This window comes from Xiphophorus hellerii, chromosome 22, assembly GCF_003331165.1.
Source record: "Xiphophorus hellerii strain 12219 chromosome 22, Xiphophorus_hellerii-4.1, whole genome shotgun sequence".
NCBI classification, from domain to species: Eukaryota; Metazoa; Chordata; class Actinopteri; order Cyprinodontiformes; family Poeciliidae; genus Xiphophorus; species Xiphophorus hellerii.
In genome coordinates this window covers 7276260-7298785 of record NC_045693.1, presented here as the reverse complement: position 1 = coordinate 7298785, position 22526 = coordinate 7276260, and the positions used below count along the sequence as shown (strand labels likewise).

Sequence of the window (22526 nt, the reverse complement as noted above, 5' to 3'; positions counted from 1 at the left end):
GAATAAAGTCATATAAGAATAAAGTCCTAATATGAGAATAAATTTAGAATATTTTGAGAACAAAATCATGATATTACAAGAATAAAGTTGTAATATTATGACTATTCGCATATCGTTTTTGACTTTATTTTTATAACATTATGAATGTATACTAATTCTGTGCTTTATTCTTGCAATTTTATTATATTTATTTCTTTAGTGTGGTCCTAATACTCCGTCATAAATATTAGAAGCTCAGTGACTGTATTAGCAGAAGAAAAGGCAACAAACTAAACTAATGCTCATTTATTTTCCATTTGTCCTTTGGTTCTTATGACATCTTATGACTACCTCATAACTTAAACAGAGCATTAAACTCATCCGCCTGACCTCCCACCTCCTCAAGATTTATTCACTATGTTTCTTATGGGGTTGAGTGCATTTACAAGCACATAAAATACAAAGAACCACTTGTTACATCAATGCTTTCTTCAAAACAAATCCCGCAGTGTGTCTTAGCATGTCATTATTTGGTCATAGAGATGCAATCACGAGCTTAAGTTGTTCTCCGTGCTTGTGGCCTCGTTCTCTTTGTCACTGTGTTTGTGACAAACTGCAAGGGAATCAGGAAATTTTCTGTCATGGGTTTGCACTCTGCAGAACACTGAAATATTGTTGTTGTTTTTTTAATTTTGGCCAGTGAAATTGATATGCCTAATATAATTGCTTTATTTATAAGTGTTTTCTCTGTTTGGACAAGACTGAAAAGGAACATATTAACAATGTTTTAACTCTGATCACTTTTAAAGTGATCAGAACGCAGCAGCACGTACAAAGACACCACAGTATGAAAGGCATTGAGAATTTCCCCATTTTTCTCACATCACAACCCTGAGCTTGATTTTTATGTTGTAGGGATTTTTTGTTACAAACTAACATAAAGTAGTGTACCATTCAAAAAACACAATGATGCGTGACTTTTATAAGTTTTTATCTTGCAAATAAATAAGCAAAAGGTGTGGCTTGCATCAAAATTCAGCCCCTTTGAATGGCCATCCTGACATATTCTTTTTAAAGAAAACTTTGCAATGCTGTCCAAGTGCCAAAAAACTGGTTCAGTGTCTTTGTACCATCCAAGAAATTTAAACTTTAGAGTCTGAGATGAAGATCTTGAGTTGTTTGTCATTTTCTGATGTTGGCACAAGTCAGACTTTCATGGTGAATTTGTTGGAAACGATCTAGAGTTGTCTAAAACATTTTCCACTTATGCGGTCTGTATAATGATGAACTGCCTTTTCTCTAAGGATCTTGCTGATGTCTTTCCATCCTGGCATTGTGTGGACAATCAATGTAGAAATGCTGCTTTTGTGGCAAAAAGCTGATGATCCTCTTTTTACCACAACTCTAGACAGTGTATGTTAGTGCAGTCATTACCTTCAGGCTCATAGAGCTACAATATCTCAACTTATTACCAAACGTTAACATTTAACTTTGTGACAGAAAGCAAGGAAAATATATGAAACACAAGATTTCATTACAGCTACATCACATAACATTTAAAGCACTCAATATAATACTTCTTGACCTCATTAACCCCAAAGCATATAGTGAAGAGAAAAAATGAGATAAATGAGAAAAGAAGTTATCCTCCTCTGTCTTGTCCATGGTGAACTTCATATACAATGTAATCATGTTAAACATCCTCCATTTATTTCATTTGATCTAATAGGTTTACCAGCATAAAATAATAATAGGATGAAAAATAACTTTCCTCTCATATAAAAAGCTTCAGTAGTTTTTAGAGAAGTATCTTAACAAGATGTCCAACACACCGGCCTTATGAGCACTATTGGCAAAAGCGGTCATTATTCCTCTGCTTCTTTTGATTGCGGTTCTTTTTACAAAGTCAACTGACCTTGTGGTCGTTGTACGTGCTGCTGCATTCAATCGTTGTCCATTACAGTAAAAGGCTTTTATTCTGCTGCACCTTCTTACAGACCTGTGTGGTCAGCATGGATAAAGCCATGCCATATGTATAGAAGCAGATTCAGGCTTGTATGGGAGGCACAGCCTGGCCTTGACAAAATGTACTTCTGTGATAGAGCACAGTATGTACAGGGAAACAAAGTTTGCTCCGTCTCAGGACAGACAAAACACACAGACAGTATATTCCCTTTATCTGGATATTACTGGAACTGTGCTGTACCAAGGACACACTGTGACAAAAGCAATGTGAAAACATGATTTTGAAAGTCTTTAGAGAATATCTTATTGTTCAACTCACTGGGGCTGAAGACAAATCCATGGTAGTTTATGGAGCACTGCAGGTCATGGTCATATAGATTTTATAGCAGCCACAAATGCCTAATGTTTTTAACATAAACTAGCTCAGAGGAATCTCTGTAAAACAGAGAAAGTGTGGATGTTTTGTGGGTTTACAACTCAATGAATTTATCACAGAACAGCAGGAGAGGCAGAGAGAGAAATATAGTGGGGATTGGGGGTTTTTTCCAAGGTGTTGACAGTTAGTTGTTTACCACCAAGAAAGGCTTATAGTGACAGTTTTTGGTTTGTTTTTTCTAGTCACATCGAAACAGCAAACTCCAGCATTTGTCCACTCAAAAAGTTTTAACTAAACAGCTTGGATTTTTTTTTTTATTCCACCTTTTTCATTTATCATAGGATAGAAAAATGTGGGTTCTTGACAGGTGGGATCCTCTTTGAAAACACCTGATTTAAATGAGCTGGTCATTAACAGAATCCTGTCCTGCAGAACATGAGTGCAGGCTAAGAAAATATATTACCTTGCAAAAGTATTTAAATGATGCCTCTTTACTGTCACAGTCTTCAATGTATTTAATACTAAAGGAAGGAAGATGACATAGGGTTTTCCACATGTATTGTACAATTGAAAATCTGAAAAGTGTGGCATAATTTTGCGTGCCAATTTGCACCTGCTTTTCAAATGTGCTAAATTTGGACACAAAAATATGGACACAATCTGAATCAGGTTTAATAAATCGCATTATGGGTGGTAAGTAATTACATTTGCACTTTCTGATGATCAGCATATGTTTTGCAAATTTCTGAAGGGAGGTGTGTTAAATATATTATGTCTGCTATTCTCCTCATTTTGCTGACACAATCCTGTTTGCATGTTTGTGGATCAAGTTTGCACCTGTTTTTGTACCTGAAAACCTTTTATGGATCAGGCCCACAGGTTTTAATGAATCTTTACTATAGATGAATTTCACTTTTCAACTTCCAATTAATTTAAATTATATATCTTTTCATGTCAAGATTCATTTTTTACTATAATTGCTGTGGACATTTAAAAAGGTTTTGATTAATGCTTATGTGAAATGTGCAAAATATGAAGTTGATTTGTCATGGTAGAGAACTGAGAGTAAACTGATCAGAAAATAGGACTGGACAAATGGAAAGTAATCGGCCTAGTTAAAGACCAGATCTGATTATTTGGGGCTATACATTTCCAACCCCTAAAACATCTCATAGATGAAATATGAAGAGATTTTCTTAAATTGAGCTGAGATACTGACAGAAAAAAGTTATTTCAACCAAAGGATATAGTAGTTTAGGGGCGATTGTAAGCACTTTTTTTTGTTTATCCAAAAATAATTAAGTTTTTTTTTTTTTTTAGAGAGAAAACAGAAGGAAAGAACAGAAGCTAATATGAAAATTTCCTTTGGAAGAACTGAATATGTAACAGGGTGTCTTGATCCAAACGAGCTGGACACTGACCAATCAGATCTGTCTGTCCTTCAGTCACAAAGCTGACTGATCCTGGAAGCTTTATGAGGCTTTGTGACTGTGGCTCAACAGAAGGACATAATGGTATTTACTCAGGTACATTCTGTGAAAGTACAAGCCTGTATGAACTCACACACTGCATACACCCTACACCCCACATAGGGGACAGTTACTATCAGCTACAGATAATGCACTATACCTTGAGGAGGGACACACACTTGGTATGTATGTGTTTTGAGATAATGTGTACACCCACACGCACAGTTGCACTGAAAACAGCTGGTCTGTGTTCACTTTCAGATAGGATGTTGCATGCAGACACATGGGTGTCAGGAGTTCTCTAACCCCTCTGGGTAAGGTTGTGACATCGCACACAACCCCCACCCCCACACACACAGGAAGCTATAAAGTTCATAGAGGACAAGGCCAAAGGCTAACGTAAGGGTGGAGGAGGAGTTTTCTGGGTCCAGAGCACATTGTGAGCTTTCATCAAAGACACAGTGTTTATGTGCACAGATCACCACTGATACCCATGACACACACCTGCAAAATGTTTAGAGGTAGTGAGGTGTCTCTTTCATCCCTCTCACACTTTGTGCTTCAGTCGAATACGAAGACATGTTTCAGGATCATCTTTCTATTCACCTGATTCTGTAAAATCTTAACAGATTTTGTAGAAATGTTAAAAAAAAAACTTCTTTGAATGAGTGTCACAGTTTAGAGATGTCATACACTCTTATCAGACATGACCTCATGACCTCCTGCCTAATTATTTGTTGACCCCTTTTTTCCTCCCAAAACAACCTTGACTGATGGATCCATGTTCTCCACAAAACCCCTGAAGCTGTGCTGTTATCTAGATGCTCATAGTTGATCATTCAAGTTACGAGATTTATTGGTCAAGCACATCACACAAATGCTGTCAACTTGATTAAATGAAAAACAAGGCGACATGGAGGTCAAATTTAAACCAATTCAGAACCATTATCACTATCTGACAGAGTTCATTACTCAGTTGAATTAGATGCACCTGGTCTACAACATTGATAGGTGGTATGAAACATCCACATGGCTGACAGGATCCAGTGCTTCCTGAAACGTAACACTGCCTCCACCAGCTTCTCACAGTGCATCCTGGGGCTATATGCTCCTAAGTTTCCCAGGCAGGAGACCCACATGCGACTGGCCATCCATGTGATGCAAAGGAAAACATGCCTCATTGTCAGACCAAGCTACTTTCTCCCATTAGTGGTTCAGTGTCTGTCCTTGTACTTCTGACCTTTGTCAATCACTTTGTGTTACACTTCACTCTATGAAAAGTGCTTTATAGGTACAATTTGACTGATTGATTGCTTTGTGGTCCAGTCCCATTATTAGCACTTTCAATGGTTTAACGGGGTTAATCTTGACTGGTCTGTGGCAATGCATCTCCAATTACAACAAACTATAACCCAAAATAGTTTGTTGCAACAAACTATTTTGGGTTGCAACAAACTATTTTGTTTGTTGCAACAAACAAAATAGTTTGTTACAGGTTCTGGTTCCTTTCTACCAGAACCAACTGGTAGAAAGGAAATGTGAACTACCTAGGAGAACCTTTGCTACCCTCATAAAGCCTCAGCAGGCTTTATGTGAAGGAAAGAACACCCATGCTGTTCTTTCCTTTCTTCTTCATTTGATACCATGCAAAGCAGATGCTCCATCTGCACTGATGAAGATTCACTCATCTCACCATGCCAAATACCCCAATAAGAGGGCAGTGTGATCTATATTTTATTCATTAGCTAATGATTACCATTGCAGGGAGCTGAAAAACTCTGTAGCACATTGAACTTCCATCCCACTATGGTCAGACAATCAACAAATAGTAATAAGAAGAATTTTTATTTACATAACCATTCTTTTAGCAATGAGGCAGTTCAAAAAAAACTACAAGCTGACAACAAAAAGTAACTCAGTCTTCGTGAAGTGGTACTGTAAATTTGGAAAATGTGAAAATGTTTCATATTTTCACACTGAAAGCTATAGAGAATGTGTTTTAAGAGATCAGTTTGTATATATAAAAAAATAAGAAACAGCCTTACTAAAAAATGTTAATGAAAACAAAGGATCCCATTACACTTTCATCTTTTTTTATTAATCATTTTTCAATAAAGGGACAAAATGGGCGTGTGAACAGGATTATGCAGACATCTGCCAGAAAACACAGACAGTGGTATTCCCAATACAACTGAACAGAGATCCCAAACAGGTACAACAGAAATCATAGAGCTTGTTTTGTCCAATGACCACTGGCCACCATTAGAAAAGAAAACATAATAAAATTATAGTATAACCAAAACAAAAGAATAAAATAAAAACAAACCAAAAATATATGACTCCATTCCATGTCTCTGTTCAGAACAGAGCATATAGGTAATAATAAATAGTAGCTCCCATTGTAAAAGATAAAGTTCATGTTCAAGTTACAACAAACAGCTCTCAGAACAGGAATAGAAAAGGCTGATAACAAAATATTCCGCATTGCCATTTACAAAAAAAGTCTCAACTCAAGCAGGCTTCTCCACATCCCCCTGGTCATTTTTAAATATGCTTTGCATATGAAAGTATATTCACCCAATCTAAATATAAAGCACCATTTAGTATTTGGCAATGGAAAAGAAAATGCAAAAACATTTTATTTCTTTTTAAATGTATTTATTCTAACTTTTTTTTAAGTAATCCATGTACTGCATATTAATTTTTTTTTTTTTTATCTTTAGATTTTTTTTCCTCCTCTCTTCTTGATGTTGGAATGTTGTCAGGTGGGAGAGGTGAGGGAGACAAAAGCACACAACAGAACAGGTCAACGTCAGCTTTCAGTACTGCATACAGGAATGGCAGCAGAGGGAGGAGAAAGAAGTGCGAATTAAAAAAAAACAAAACAAAGAAGATATGTACAAACACCTCTATGGACAGCAGGAACCAAAGCAGCAGCCATCTGATGGCCTGCGACGCCTCCCAATGCCACACATTTTAGCTGCTTTTTTATGGGATGTTCTTTTTTTTATCGTTTTATTTTATTTCTTTAGACATACAAATAATTCGCACTATATTATCCTGCCAAATTAAAAAAATATACCGTGGCAGCTTGGGTTTTTTTCCACTACCAAAACAGGTATGGCAAATACCTTTAGAGAGAACAAGCAACAGTTAAAAATACGAGCCTCAATATAAATACTATAGTGCCTACTCTAAGTGAACATTGAATTCAAATACAATTCTAGAAATACAGAAAAAGTAGACCATAAATGTGTTTAAGTATAGGAACTGACATGACTGTGCATTTTCCTATATTTTAAGTTCTTTATTATATATTCATATATAATCTTAATCCTTTCCCCAATGCAAATTGTATTTCAACCTGAAGAGCCGTAAAGAACCAAGGCAAAAAAAAAAAGAAAAGCAAAATTAAACAAAAAAAATCAGCAAAAAATCGTTTTGTTTTTTTTCTAACGTTTCTGAAATGTTTCACCTCATATATACTGTGACGGGAGTATTGGATGCCATTGAGATGCAGTAACAAAACGTAAAACATTTCCCACTAAAACATAGCATAGCTCTGTTTGTGAAAAAATGTTCTATTTATGCCCGTGTTTAAAGGAGAAGTTCTACAAAAACAGAGTCTGATGGTGTGAGCAACAAGATCGGAGTGTCTGTTTTCCAGGCAGCAACTTGCTCAGATGATGATAAATCACAACTTATTTTTAAAAAAAGTGGTTGTTAATAAAGCCAGGAGAAGTGCATTTAGTTTGCTACTATGTGGGAGCAGTGGTTAGTTGGGAGGAGAGTGTGCTCTTGGGTTTCCAGGGTTAACAAACGGTCAAGGGTGAAATGGCGGGGATACAGAGATCAGGGGTGATGAAGCTGCTTGCAAAAAGATTTTGTGCGCCTTTTTTTTTACTGCTCGCAACAAAGGGATCCTCATCATCTGACAGCATTACAAAGATTTTCCCCTTCAGCGTAAACTTGTAAACTGGGAAAACTAAAAACAGTGCACTTCATGTCAAACAAATCCAGCTTGTAGACTCAGTCCATGTACCATCTCTGCATGGATGTGGGACAATGCACACGTAGTGCTTTACATCGAACAGCATGAATGAAACTGAATAAACAAAAGCCTCTTTTGGGTTTAAAATCAATAGAAAGCGAACCAAAATGAAATATAACGCGCCCTGTGTTAACCTACAGTGACTCGCAAACGTGTACACACCAATGTTAAAACAGCAGGTTTTTGTGATTACCGCCATTGTGAAATACAATTTTTCAAATATTTTTCCATCTTTAATGCAGAAGTCTGCAAATATTGACAAGTCAAGATGTAGGACACTTTTAGGCTCCAACCAAAGAGTGAATGTTAAAATTTAATCAAATTATGCTTCATTGAAATATTAGTTCAGGAATGTATGTGTCCAGATTTCACTTTTTCCTTATTCTAGAAGATCTGTTGTTTTTTTTTTAGTTGAATTGTGAAGGAATAATTTCATTTTGAGTGTGGAAAACATGTTAAATTGATTTGTAATATTATTTTTTAAATCACAAAAACCTGACATTTCCGCAAAGCTGTGGACAGTTTTAAGAGCCACTGTATGCATATTGGTTAGCATTAAAAGATTTTTCAAAAGCCCTAAAACACAGATATATGTTTTTGCAAGTGTCTCTTTCTCTGCTGATGGCCGTGTTTGGAGTTGTAAAGTGAAATACCATAAAGCCGTGTATACCATAAAGCACACGTTGTTACCAGTTCTGTTTTGCTTTCTTTCTGTCTAGCTTGTATTTTTTTTCACTGCTCTTAAGTAAAGTTAGCTTAAATTTGAGCTCACATATTACTTTATGCATTGTTCCACACACTGACATGCTGAAGCAGCATTGTAGGTTTGTGCTAACGCAGACATGTGACACTCTGCGCCTCATCCCTCAAGTTCAGGATTGTACATTTCATCATAGATTACCTTTCTCTCAAAAGCTCCACCATACCAAAAACAAATCTACAAGTAATTCAGATATACACAATACTGCTTGTACCATGCTTGTCATAAAATTTCCAATTATAGATAGCCTATTAAACATGTTAAAGGTAGCTAAATGATGATTTTGATCTTTCATCATGAGTTGTCCATTTGAGTCTTCAGGTGCTTGATGCAAGGACCTTTTTCTGCGTGGTCTAACTCTTTCAGCTTCGTCTGTGTGACCCCAAACTTAAACCAGATAAAATTATGGCCAATGCAGTTTTGAAATATCAAAGGCACTCTTCCTTAATCCTCCAAATGATAGTACAAATTGAGTTCTTAACACACTTTTTTGTCTTTTTGAAAGAAATTTGAGGCCTGTCATCACTTTCAGTTTAGTAGTCAAGCCAAATAACATGATTTTCTTTTCTTCTTTTAAACCCTGTGTGAACATGGCATCTTTTAGAAAGATCAGGATAAGTGCATTTCCAGGGTAGTAAAAAGAGGGTCAAGTAAAAAGACTGTTCACTTTCCATGTTACAAAACAAAGCTGTACATGATATGTGTTACAGAATGTACGCAGCATGGATGTATCTTTCTTCTCTTTTTTTCTTTTTAAAGAATAAAAAGAAAATAACTGAATGAGAGAAAAACAGCAACACATTTACTCAACAACTAACCAACCAGGGACAAATTCTTTTCTTTTTTTCTTTTCTTTTTTGATTAGCAAAAAACATACTATGCATGCTGACTAATTCTTAAAAATGGGGGGGGGAAAGAAAAATCAATAAAAGGAAATAGTACACAACATGTAAATTATTGCACAAGAGAAAGGCTCGAAGTTTTGCGTCAATGCAAGAGTATTGCCCCGATACAGATCATGCATTCGATGGGTAATGGAAACAAGGTGTGCTGGTGCAGAGCACATGGTCTTAGGCTTCCACCAGGTTGGTGAAAGGGGAGTGTTGGGATTGGGGCAAATCTACAAGGGGGCTAGGAATAAACACTTGACTGTTGGCGACCCAGTTGCAAAGGAAAAGGTCTCATTGTTCTTCCTTCTACTCTGACTTTATTTCGGTACTCAAGGGACGGTCACTGTGCCATTTTTTCATGTGTTTCTCCAAGGTGCTGTAAACACTGAAGGGCATTTGACAAATTTCACACTTGTACACATCTTTGCCCACCTGACCATGGGTCTTCATGTGGCGAGTAAGTTTGGAGCTCTGGGCACACGCGTAATTGCACAGCTCACACTTGTAGGGTCTCTCTCCTGTGTGGCTGCGCCGGTGTACTGTCAGGTTACTGCAGTTCTTGAAAACCTTTCCACAGTACTCACAAGTATCACTCCTGCGTCCATCCTTGGAACTGGGTCTCCCAGGACCCCCAAGGTGGGGCGTGCTGCCCCCGCTGCCTGTCCCACTGCGACCTGACATTCCCCCATCCAGTTCTCCTGGAGGGGTCGAGAAACGCAGGCTGCCATTCTCTGAAGAGTGCTCAGATGATGATGCAAAAGGCGATTGTCTGGAATCCCCAAAGTTGAGAAAGGGGTCCTTGAGTTGTCGAGAGGCAGCATAGCCAGCCAACCATTGGGAGTAGACGTTTTCTGTATTAGGGATTGTGGGGGTAGGCAGGTCAAATTCTTTCTCCAGTTTAATACGTTTTGAGAAGGGACTAAGTGGACTGGGGCTACCCAGAAGCAGTTTCTTTGAGAGGCCAATTGAAGAAGATTCATTAGGAGACACTCCTCGTCCATTTACTGCAGAAACAGTGCCTTCCTCTACGCGTTCTGTTTCCAAGATAGAGTCTCCATCGCACATGTCCCGACTGTGGTGATGGTCTCTGCTGAGATGGTGGTGCAGGTGGTTCTCCTGGGCCATGGCGTTGCGTTTGTGTGCGTTGAGGGCTTCACTGAAATGCTGCATGCTGGCGGCCAGACCCATTCCCTGCATGACCTCTGGCAGTGAGCGAGGGATAGACGTCTCATCAGCCACTCCGCCCAGTCGACTTCCAATACTGCTGCTGTTTTCATGCTGCCGTGCTGCTTCCAGGCTCAGTCCAAAGTGATAGCTGTTGTTTCGCTTGGGTGGCCTCTCCCCATTCTGTACTTCCTCCTCTTCCCCCTCCTCTTCCTCCTCCTCTTCTTCTTCCTCCTCCTCTTCTTCTTCTTCTTCCTCCTCTTCTTCCTCTTCTTCCTCCTCCCCATTTTCTCGTAACATGCGATTATTTTCACTTTTCAGCTTGGCCACCACTGATTTAAGTGCATTGCTTGCACTACCTATATGCTCACTAGTGCCAGGCTCTGGGGATGAGGCTATTGATAGACCATCTTCTGACTTGCCCGTGTTTGGCGAGGATGATTTGTGCATGTGTGTCTTCATATGTCGTTTCAGTTTGCTGGCTTGTGTGCATGCATGATCACACAAGTGACATTTGTACGGCTTCTCTCCTGTGTGGCTGCGCCGATGCACTATTAAATTACTCTGGAACTTAAAGGCTTTGCCACAAAACTCACAACACTTTGATTTCAACTGGGTGTTGGAGGAAGAGGGTGGTCCTGCTGTAGGGAGAGGGGTTGGAGGAGTGGTTTGTGAGCCCACAGGCGACTGCATTGAGCCTTGTAGTGGTGGTGGAGTAGCAAGATATGGAGGTTTGCTGCCCCCTGCACCCCCTGCACCTCCGTTTCCTCCAGTCTGGAATGGCTGCAGTAAGCGCTGCATGGGGCTTGGCCGGCTGGGTGATAGCGGGGGAGTAGACCCTGAGGTGTTGCCCGCCAGTTCCCGTAGACGCCTTGAGAAGTCCATTGTCGGAGGTGGGTCTAGAGGCAGAGGAGGATTAAGGCGCAGCACCCTGTCAAAGGCACTCGGGTGGTGGGCTGCCAGCGCCAGCTCCTCTGGGCTCAGGTGGTGGGGATCCAGATGGTTTCGCGGAGGGGGGCTGAAGAGAGGAGGTGTTGGGGGGAAACGCTGATGATGGCCTCCAGGAACACCAGAGCCAATGGCACCTCCTGCTCCAACGCTGTCCCTTCCCCCTGAGCCCGAGCCAGGGATGCGGAGGAGGTTGAAAGGGCTTGCATCAGGTGGCAAATGGAGGCCATGAAGGGGAGGCTGAGAAGGGCAGTCAGCACCACCACCAAGGGAAGAAGGTCCGCCCATGCGTGGGGTGAGAGGACTGCCATGTTCACTTTCCAGGTAAATTCGAAAGCCATGGGAATTCTGAGCATGCTGCAGCAAGAACCAGGCGCTGCCGTATGACTGCTTACACGTTGTGCAGGTATACGTGGTTGGCTCCTCCTTACCTGTGGGAACAGAGAGGAAATAAACTTACTAACATGTTGACTATTTGTTGAACACTGATTTGTGAACAGACTTAAAGAAAAATGGTCTGAATTTCTTTTAACACTTTAATGTAGAAAAATGCAGGACCTAAGGCCTAAACGTTACAGCGTTTAAAAGGGGTTGGCACATGGTGTTGAGGGCTTTCCAAACACAACAGCAGCTCTTATTGAGGTCATGCCCCACATGAGTAGCATGTGAGAAGTACTGTGTGTATCTCTTTTTCTCCCAGACTGCTTTGGGACATAATTTCTCCCTTTAGACGGACTGAGAGTCCTCCATTGTCAGCAGGAGAACAAAGATGCAGGCTATCCCTGTGGACCGTTACTTCTTACTGATCTACCAAAACAGACTCGTTGGGGAATTCACACACATAAAAACATGCCCACACACGCACACACACACACAGGAGACACAACGAAGAAAAATAACCCTCTTAAGTCCTTTAAGTCAGTGGGTTTCTAGTATTTACTAATCATCTTTAGTAGTATAAAATCATAACATCTCCATGAAATATGTACAATCTTTTACTGTTAATCTTGAAAGATGTTATTATATTCTCCAACTGAAATCCGTAATCCATATACCTTTAATCCAAAAAATACAGTACATGCTTATACTCAATGACTCATCCAAATAGGTAACCTTGGCTGCTAAAGGAAGCTAAAACTGTAGGAGTGTGAAACCTTTCAGGCTCCCGACTGAAGAGGAAATCTGACGTTCTCTGTCTGCCTCAGAGCTTTTTTTTCTCCCTCATCGAGCCATGCACAATCGCTTTGAGAAGATGATGAGAGGAACATTTAAAACAATAATTGCTTTTGTAGGGGCATCGGGAACGATGACCTGTGGTGTGACCCGCAACGCGTGTCTAATCTCATTAGTGGACGGAATGGACGGCCATCAGCTCGTTTACGAGATTAGATGACAAACGAACCCCCCGTCGCTGCTGTTCAGAGGCGACTTTTGCTAACACGAAATGAAAAAGCACATCAAAAGCAAAAAGGAGACAATTTTACCAAAGTCTGGGAAATGATCTTATTAAAATACCAGTTCAGTTTGTTTCTACGAAGAAAAGAATCACTATGGAATCACTGCTTTATCCATTGGCTCCTTTTTGAAATGCATAACAAAGAAAATGAAAGTGATTCATCATAAAGCTTTTTTCTGTGAGTACAAACACTCAATATTTATAACACTTTGTAAATTTTTATAATTGTAAAATTATCAATAGATACTCATCAAATTCTGAAAGATGGATTCTGACCATGAAAGGTGGAATACAGTAAAAAAAATAGTTTAAGTCCATGTGAAATATTTTATACTTAAAAATAAGTTGGAACCCAGGAGAGGAGATGTTTTATTTCTCTCTGCTCTTATTAAACTTTTCTCTTTCCACTGCTGCTACTTCAAGAGATCTTGATAATTGTGACACATAAGAATTTAAATTGACAAAACTGTTTATTTGGTCATGGATAGTGGTTGTAAATCTATAATTTGAGTTGAGTACAAAAAAACTAATTTGTTCATAGTCTAACATTAAAACCAACAAGTTAATGACAAAACACTCAGCATTTTTTTCTTTAGGCATTCTACCAAGGGAAACATTAATTCAAGGACCAGAATACAATTTTTTTTAAATTAAACTCAGTAATTTTACTACCTAAAATCACATATAAGCTAATGTAAACCCAAATTTCATTTCTCTTTAAAATGTAAATACTGCTAGCATTTTACTATGCTTTAAATTATGAAATGTTTATTACGAAAATGGCATCCTATTTAAAGTTTGCCAATAGTTTCTTGGTAAGGATTTGGTCAGAGCAAATCAGGTAAGATGCTTTGGACTTTATCTGCTTCATGAGTGGCTTAACCCAGGACTGCAACAGTTATAGCCCAGTCCTAGATACGCCTGCGTGGGGTCGCTCTGAAGCCCTCACAGAAGCTGCAGTCCATGGCTTATACATAAATGTCCCTCAGACGCTTGAACAGACTTCGCAATTCTCTCCAGAAATGATCACCTTTCATTTTGCACCACTTTTCTCCTTTCACTAAACTTTCATTTATATCTTTGGATACAACAGCTAGCTTCTTCAGTACTGATCTGTTGGGTTGTGGTGTACTGTTCTTGCTCAGTTAAGTCCCCATGATTTTCTAGGCAATGGAATTAAATAATATTTATTGGTCTCATGTAATACAGTGAACCCTCGCTATAACGAGCTTCACCTTTCGCGGCCTTGCTGTTTCATGGCTTTTTTAGTGCAATTTGTTTTTACAGCATATAAATGCGCCTTGTGTTCTGATTGGCTATCGATAAATCCATTCCGTTCCTCGTCTCTGTCCAGTACAGAATGTGTTTGGCTTGGCAAATTTACGTTTGTAAATTTCCTCCACGACAAAACCCACAATGTTGACGAAACGTTCTGCACCGACAAAGGCACCTGAAGACAAAACGGCAGAGGAAGATGCTAACTATTGCAGAAAAAGCTAAACTTCTGGACATATATAGGAAAAAGAGCACCAACAACTAACAATAACTATGTCCTTCTCCCGGAAAAAGACACCTGCACCACGGCCGCTACAGCGGAGAGGCACAGTCAGAGGAAATGTGAAATATGCGTGAGTCACAATGTTGGTTGATTAAAATTATTATTTTGCAGTATTTCTAAAAACTATCAGTTATTTGTAAGAAAACATTTCTATTTTTATTTCTTAAACAAATGCTTGGACCTGAAAACAGGTTTTGATCTTTGGTTTCGTTCTATAGTTCTGTATAACTATATCTATATGGGTTCAGTAAATCTTTATAAACTGGGTTTCATCTTTCAAACTGGCCCGAAATAAATTTAGTTTTCAATTGTATTCTAGTTTATTGAATGACCAAAACTGATACCATGCATGAGATATAAATCATGACTTCACATCTCAGTTTCTGAAACAAATGTTCGACCACGACCGTGTAACTCATGAGCTCAACTCAAAGCTCAGAACTGAATCTGTTCTGACTGAAGCTGTAAGGTTAATGGATGTTGGAGTAGGCGACCGCTCCACTCTATCTCCCTGTAATATACTCCCATCAGCCACTTCATTAGGCAAACTCTTCACCACTCCAAGGCAGAAAAAAAATGAAGTGAGAACACAAAAGATGAAGACAGATGGAGTCAAAGAAAGGCAAAGACAGAAATGAGACGGTGGTAATTCCTCTGGATTAAGTTCAATAAAGGTGACAAATACCTCTAACAACTCTAAAGTTTGAGCCTGGCTGAATAGATGGAGATGGCAAAAAAGGAGGGGTATATAATAGCATCCGGTTCTTTACCTGGGGTAAATGTCAGAGCTTTGGAGGCACTAGTGAGACTCTAGAGAACACACGCAAGCACTGTTTCAGAAATGTCCTAACACTCAATACCTGCCATGCTACAGTGACAAGCACAGGCATTAAGCCCTATTAAGCCAAGGGCATTGCCTGGACACTTATGTGGTGCTAGATGGAGGAGGAAGCCAGTAAGGCAGCCTGGCTCAGGTTTCAGAGCTCCTCTGTGTGTGTGTATGCGGGGGTGTGTGTGCAGCAGGATCCCTTGGCTCCTTCAATCCCACTCTGAAGGAAATGTAGCACTTTGGCTGTCCGAATGGCGGAAATAAAGCTTGTGCACCACACTGAGGACACAGAGTACACACCTCGCAAAATAGATTTATTACGGCCATGCATCTTCACCAAGAAATTATAGCAAAATTATGGATTCATTCAATTATAGATTCAAATTACCTTTCAAATATGCCACCTTAGCAGGAGCAACAATAAAGTTAACAGAGCTAATAGAATTACACTATAAATAGTCAGTAAAATAAAAGTAGGCTCTTAAAGTATAATGTACATTTAGTTTTACTTGTTCAATTAGTGACTACACATGTCCCTGTAAATCCAGGAGTATCCTGTTTAGATATTTTATATGAAAACACATTTACATTGTATTTTTTTTTTCTTTTTAAATGAATTTACCTTGGAACGTCAGCCTGAATAACTGTCTGTTCCTCAGCCAGTCATTCTGTTCTATAAATTAGCTGGATTGCCACCATTATTCCTCTCCAACCAGCTGGGAGACAGAAACCAATGCCAGGTCTTGGCTACCACAGGACAGTCCTGCAACTATCGCATTGGCCTTTCCACCGTCTCAGTTCAGTTTCTTTCTCTGTGGAAATGTACTTTTCTCTCCTCTGTTTTAATATTCCTACTTATTGTCTTGTGTGGAATTGCACCATGCAGCAATGCAACATCTCTACCACGGGTTAAGATGAAAATATACCTTATTGCAATCTGAAATGTCCATCTAAGCTCCTGGTTTTCAGGAAAAACAGATATGAGCCGATTCCCGATATTAATATATGTCAAGATTTTAAAAAGCTACAAATCAAGACTGCTAACTTTTTCCATCGAATGTTCCTTGCAAAATCCTAAAACAAAAATAAAAAAAAACTGCAACCAGGGTCTTCAGCTAGATGTACTGTAAAGAAGTGCTGCCCTTCCCCGACTTGTTGCTGTGCGCTTCCATTCAGCTACAGTTTTTAGACTGCTAGTGTATACTGTAAATATTGTTCATTTACCAAGTTTTCATGAAAATGAAACAAACAAAAGACTAGCCGTAAAGCAGGAGAAATTGATTTCTTGCAGATGCACTGCAGACAAAAAGTTTGGAAGCAATTCCAACACAGGCCAGACATTCCTGTTTCTGTTCAGAGTTTTATGGGATTTTTTGGAGCTACAGCATGTTCAGACTTTCCTCGTATTGGCATGACTATTGTCCTCAGTTTGCCCTTAGGCATACATTCATGTTAGCAGACCATTTCTGAATGAACAAGTCACTGATAGAAAAGAAAGGCTTAGCTGAGATTTGTACAGTCAAAACTTGAGTACAAAAGCAGAAAATAACTCAAGGTTATTTTGTCTGAAATTATTCTTATTAAGATAATCACGTTTGTTTTGATGGCTTCTGATAGGAGTATAGTTAGGATTTTATTTAGCTCACATCTTAATGCGAAATGAAAACATTTCATTCAAAGAAACACTGTTATTGCTGACAACTTCTTCTCTGTAATATTTATTTAAATTTATGTTGTATTCTTTGGTGCTTGACTGTAAATCAAAATGACTGACAATCAATTATTATAGCAAATGAAACAAACAATAAAATACAAAATGATAAAAAGTTTTAGTTCATATGATCCAACTAAAAAAACAAAACAAATGCTAGTACATGAATTTATCATACAAAAAGTGGAGAGTTAAAACTAATCTAGTGTGCAAGTGTAAACTATTCACTATTTGTATTAATAATAACCTATAATTTCCTATAACTTCAAACAGTTAATGAATGAAATAAACAAATAAATAAAAAAATTAATAAGTAAATACACATGCCTCTCCTTACGGCCTTAACAATATTTTGTGTTATAAAACATTGGCCATAAGTTTATAGTTACAAACCTTCAGCATTGCTTTATATTTTAACCCAGCATTCATGAGTCCTCCTGCCATCATGAACCATTAAAGTGTAATGTTTACGGTCTTTACACAGTGTTATTGCTCTCCTAAAGCACACGATTGGTGTCAAGAGAACAGTTTCATCCCTAATCAAAACTTCTTTTATGTCTTGAGATATTTATCATTTCTCCTGGCTTTATCAATTAAACGCATGCATCTTTGTAGAAAATCACTTGAAATCAAAATAAAATTAAAAAAAAATAGCTATTATAAAATCTGGGATGAAAACTTGACTCTCCACAGTGATAAAAGAGAGTGTAGAGTTAAACCTCCCACTATGAAAAGTTGTTTTGCAGTCCAGAGGAAATTGATCGGCACAGTCCTCCTCATTCAATTATTTTCCCTCTATGTTCAAGCATTCCTCCTAACTGGACAGCAAACAATTGGAATGCAAACAGTGGCAGCTGGTGTGCTGTCCGCTCGCGACGCCATCAAATAACAACACGAGAGAAATTGCTAAAAAAGAAAAATAAAAGCCACCAGTGCTCCGCTTGGAGGGAAATCAGCCTCTATTACTGGCCAGATCAAAGCAACTTCCTCAAACACAGCCATTTTAAGAAAAAATATGACAGCGTTGGTGCAAAGAATACTAGAAAGCGGTAGACAATAACTACCAAACAACACTGAAAATGACTGAGGAGAAAAGTCTGAATTCCTCAGTTTGCAGTCAGAAGAATTGTGCTTCTTTGATGACTGAAGTGGCTTCTGTTCAGCTGCTTTTGCTTGAGCTGCACAACGATGAATTTGATCTCACCTAAATGACATTCAGCCTAAGTCTATATCAAAATAATGACACACATATGGTCTGAATTTGACCACATTGGGCATTTTGTCGCTAGATTTCACAACTGGGTTCTACTGAAAAGAGCTGGAGATTAAATTTGTAATAAATTAGGGTTATATTTATACATTAATTGAAGTGAGTCATTTCATGTACTTTTAAAAATGCCGTGAAATGTTTCAGAACTTTTTTCTGTCTCTTATCAGACATCATCTTAAACTTTCCGTTTAGCTTGTGGCTCTGCTGCTATTGTCCATCTGAGAACGATGCCTCTACACAGATAAGGTGTTTAAATGCCAGAGTGATATGTTTATCTCTTTTTTGTTGAATAGTTGCAGGAATTATTCCACAACAACAGCAAGGAATGTATATACGCCTCAAACCTTAAACCAGAAGTATAAAAATGAAAACCTGATTTAAACCAGGATACATCTGTGCAATCATAAAGAATTATGAAAACTGTCAAGAACATCTTGATGTAGTTTAAAAAAAACACAAGACCACTATTTTGTTTCTGCGATCGAAAGAAAAGAAATAAAATGTATTTTTATCTTCAAAAGAACGCGGTTCAGTCAGCGGTGGATTTGTCAGATTTATAGACTTTTAATCAACGAGAACATCAACAATACTGTCACCACAGAAAACCCCCAAGCAGAACTTAAATCGGCTTCAAAAAACTTTTGAAAAATGAGTGTCAAGGAAGAAAAGAACTTTGAGCGCATTTGGATTACCAAAGACAACAATGAATTATCGACCCGCTCTCTGATTACATGCTGTGTTCGAGCGCAGAGGTGCGTTTGGACGTGTGTGTCTGCGTGGTGCTGCTAAACAGCCATGCAGTCCAGGCTGATGAGCAAGAATATCAATACAGTCTGTCTCTGCATGTGTGTGTGTGTGTGATATATCTATACCTTCTGTGTCTGTGTTTTGAACCCCTGCTGCGTTACAGACTGTGCTATTTGCAACTCTCTTACCAATCTACTTATGAGCATGTGCGCGTCTGTTGGCCAAAAAATAATGTGACAATCTCTTCTTGTTCCATTTCTTTGTAGCTCTCATAAACACACAACCTCTCTCACACAAATAGTTCCGTCTTTTTTTTCAACTTTGTCCAAATGAAACAACTCGGCCCCTTAATCTATAGACGCAGTCAAATAGTGTAGTGTGTGTGTTGGTGAACGTACGTGTGTGTTCATTTGAGGGACCGGTAGTCATGATGGCAGGGACAGCATTCACTTAACCCCAAACCGCCATGGTGAAATTACAGAGCGTCCAAATTACAGCACTTATGTGAACATAGAAAGAGGGAGAGTAGACTTGGTCCTGACATGCATACACACACACACACACACACACAATGCATGTGAGCCTGGTGACTCAGCTCGAGAACTGGCATTAAACCACAAATCGACAAACTTTATTTCACCTCATTTTTATTGCGGATTACTGATCTTAATCACTGTTTAAGCAGTTGGGTTGTTTTGTTGTAGCTACTGCTGCAATACTCACAATGACATTTATTCATCACACTGTGTGTCTGATTCAACTGTTCACTAGATCTGTACATTAAAACTCCTTCAGCCCATCCTGATCATCATATCAACAGCAGAAGGGTTTTATTGTGAATGTAATGGCATTTTGCTATTAATGAGAAAGTTATTATTGTAGCCCCTAAATATGCCTTCAGGACTGTTTGATGAGTTCTTTCAAAGGAAGCATTTTGGGTGCCTGAAATGATAAACATCAACTACAGACAGACATCACTTTAATTAGAAATAAGTGCAGTTTTATAATTCAATAAGTTCTGCTTTGAGAGCTTGTGACTTATAGAAAATGGAAACAATAAGCTTTTGACAAGAATAACTTGCAAGAACTGTGAAGAGTTGTCCACAAACAATGCTAATGTTAGCATTTGCTTCAGAGCTAAAAGACTATCCGGGTTTATTTTAACAAGTTTACACTGGATTTAATCAACTCTAGTTTAAAATCTAAAGCATCTACACTGATCAAAGGTTTTTAAAACATAGCTTGAGATTGTTTTTGATATTGTGGCTCTGAATTAGCCAAGCATGTAATATCATACCGCTCTGGAAAAAATAAAGAGACCACTGCACTGAACCCCATTGAAAACTTCATGGTTATTCCACCAAATATTAATTTCTGAACTCTTCCTGAGGTAAAACATTTCTATTCTTGTTTCTAAATGAATATAACTTGTTTTCTTTGCATCTTTTTGTTGTTTTTACCATTTCTCATTTTCTGCAAATAAATACTAAGCTTTTGCTTGAAATTTCGGAGACATGTTGCCAGTTATTCATAGAAAGACTCCACCTTTTGTACGTAGATTTGTTTATTTCTTCTACTTATGGACTAGTTTCAATCTACAGTCTGGAAAAAGAGGGGGCCAAAGCTTTACAAACAGACACACACTCATGCCTAACGGCAATTTAAGGTCTTAATTTTGAATTTTTTTTGGTATATCCTAAAAGATTGCAGTTCCTTGGAGAAATGCTACAAATGCACAGGGAGAGCAGGAAACTCCAAATAAAAAGCCATCCTGCGTTCAGACAGAACTGCTAAATCAGGTTAGTGACGCATCACATTTGAGAGCCATCTGTTTTGAGCACTGAGTCATTGCAAGTTCAGAAGTCTGACTTGTGACGATAGAAAGCTCTCCAGCTCATCATTCTACAACAGCATGCCATCAATGTCAATTCAGCCAGACATCAAACAGAGATGTTTGAGTGTGTGCCTTTAATAAAGTCACACACTGCCTTTAATAAAGCACATATCCTTCTAAAGGATTCCAACTTTCACTTCATGAACAAGTTTGCCAACATTACAGAGAGCGAGTCAAGATGTCTCAGGCTTTACAATTGTAAATATCAGCAATGAAACACACAAAACTACAAAGTTTAAACAAACAAAACAAAACAGAGCATTCTGTAAAACCAAAGAACTTGCAGAGGGTGTGTTTTCTTTTTATTTTCACTCTATTGTGTTTTTGTGAAAACAAAATTAATAAGAAAAGAAATGTAGGAGCTTTGCGTTAAAGCCACTAAAAGTGTGATGACACCCTCTGTTTGCCGTATTATTACATGTTTAAGTGGATTTTCTAAATATTTCACTATTGGCATATTTTAGAAACAATAAGTAGAGACTTCCTGCATCCTCCACCTGTTTCAACACAGAGTATGAAATATCAAAGATATTGCAGAAAATCACTGGAATCATGCAAAATTATGTTGCACCACTGATTTATATTATATTGAAATATTATTTTCTCATTTTATTAGGTAATGATTAAATATATTTTATCAAACTTTTCTTAACATTCATGCCTGGCCTGACCAAAGCGGATACCTGTGATAGAGGTAACAGCATTGAACCTAACAGAAGACAAAGGGTTAACAACAGCATAGTAAGTTTTGCAAATGTCCCCAACTAATGTGCATCAAAGTACACATTTTACTTACAGGGCTTACGATAAAATTTTAATATTGTTTATTGTCTTGCATTGACTAAATTCAGGTGTAACAGCAGCATTAAGTTCACATCAAAAGTTTGATATGAACTTTTGATGTAAGTTCACATCAATAAGTGTCAAATTATATATATAAACAGGATTATTAATAATAATAATAATAATAATACTATAAAAAACTACTGAGGAATCTCATACCTTAATGGAGTAAATTCACTTAGTGACACATTTTTGTGATTAATAAACTGAAAATCTTATGTTTCTTTCAGTTTTGACTAAAATTACATTACCGTACTTGTATTTTTCTGATAATGATCACATGACAAAGGTGGACAAATATTTAAAATAAAACAAGAACACATGCTGAGATTAAGTGCTACGGAAGTTTGAAGGCTGCTGATCACCACGAACACACACACATTCATATTTATTACTGATTCATTTATATTACCTAGCCGTGGCCTTTGACCTAAGGGTGACCAGTACATGCCTAACCCTAGGCACTCAAATTCACACCTTTGTGCTAAACCTAACCCCTAACTCTAAAGCAGTACTTTGACTCATGGGGCCCGAGTTTTGGATCCCATAAGGAGCAGGGGGTCCTTGTAGCGTGGTACTTATTGGAGAAATGGGCCTTAAAAGGTGAGAAATGCTA

At 38.2% G+C, this 22526-nt stretch overlaps 1 protein-coding gene across 2 annotated transcripts in view; it reads right to left on the bottom strand.

Moving 5' to 3' along the window:
• Nucleotides 1–5865: 5865 nt before the first annotated feature.
• Nucleotides 5866–22526, bottom strand: part of bcl11aa (BCL11 transcription factor A a) — a 53488-nt gene continuing 36827 nt past the window's right edge. For both annotated transcript variants that reach the window (XM_032553042.1, XM_032553043.1), the window contains exon 3: nt 5866–12033. In XM_032553042.1, the coding sequence (XP_032408933.1) occupies nt 9797–12033 (2237 nt within the window). In that variant the 3' untranslated portion in view covers nt 5866–9796. The remainder of the gene's footprint in view (nt 12034–22526) is intronic.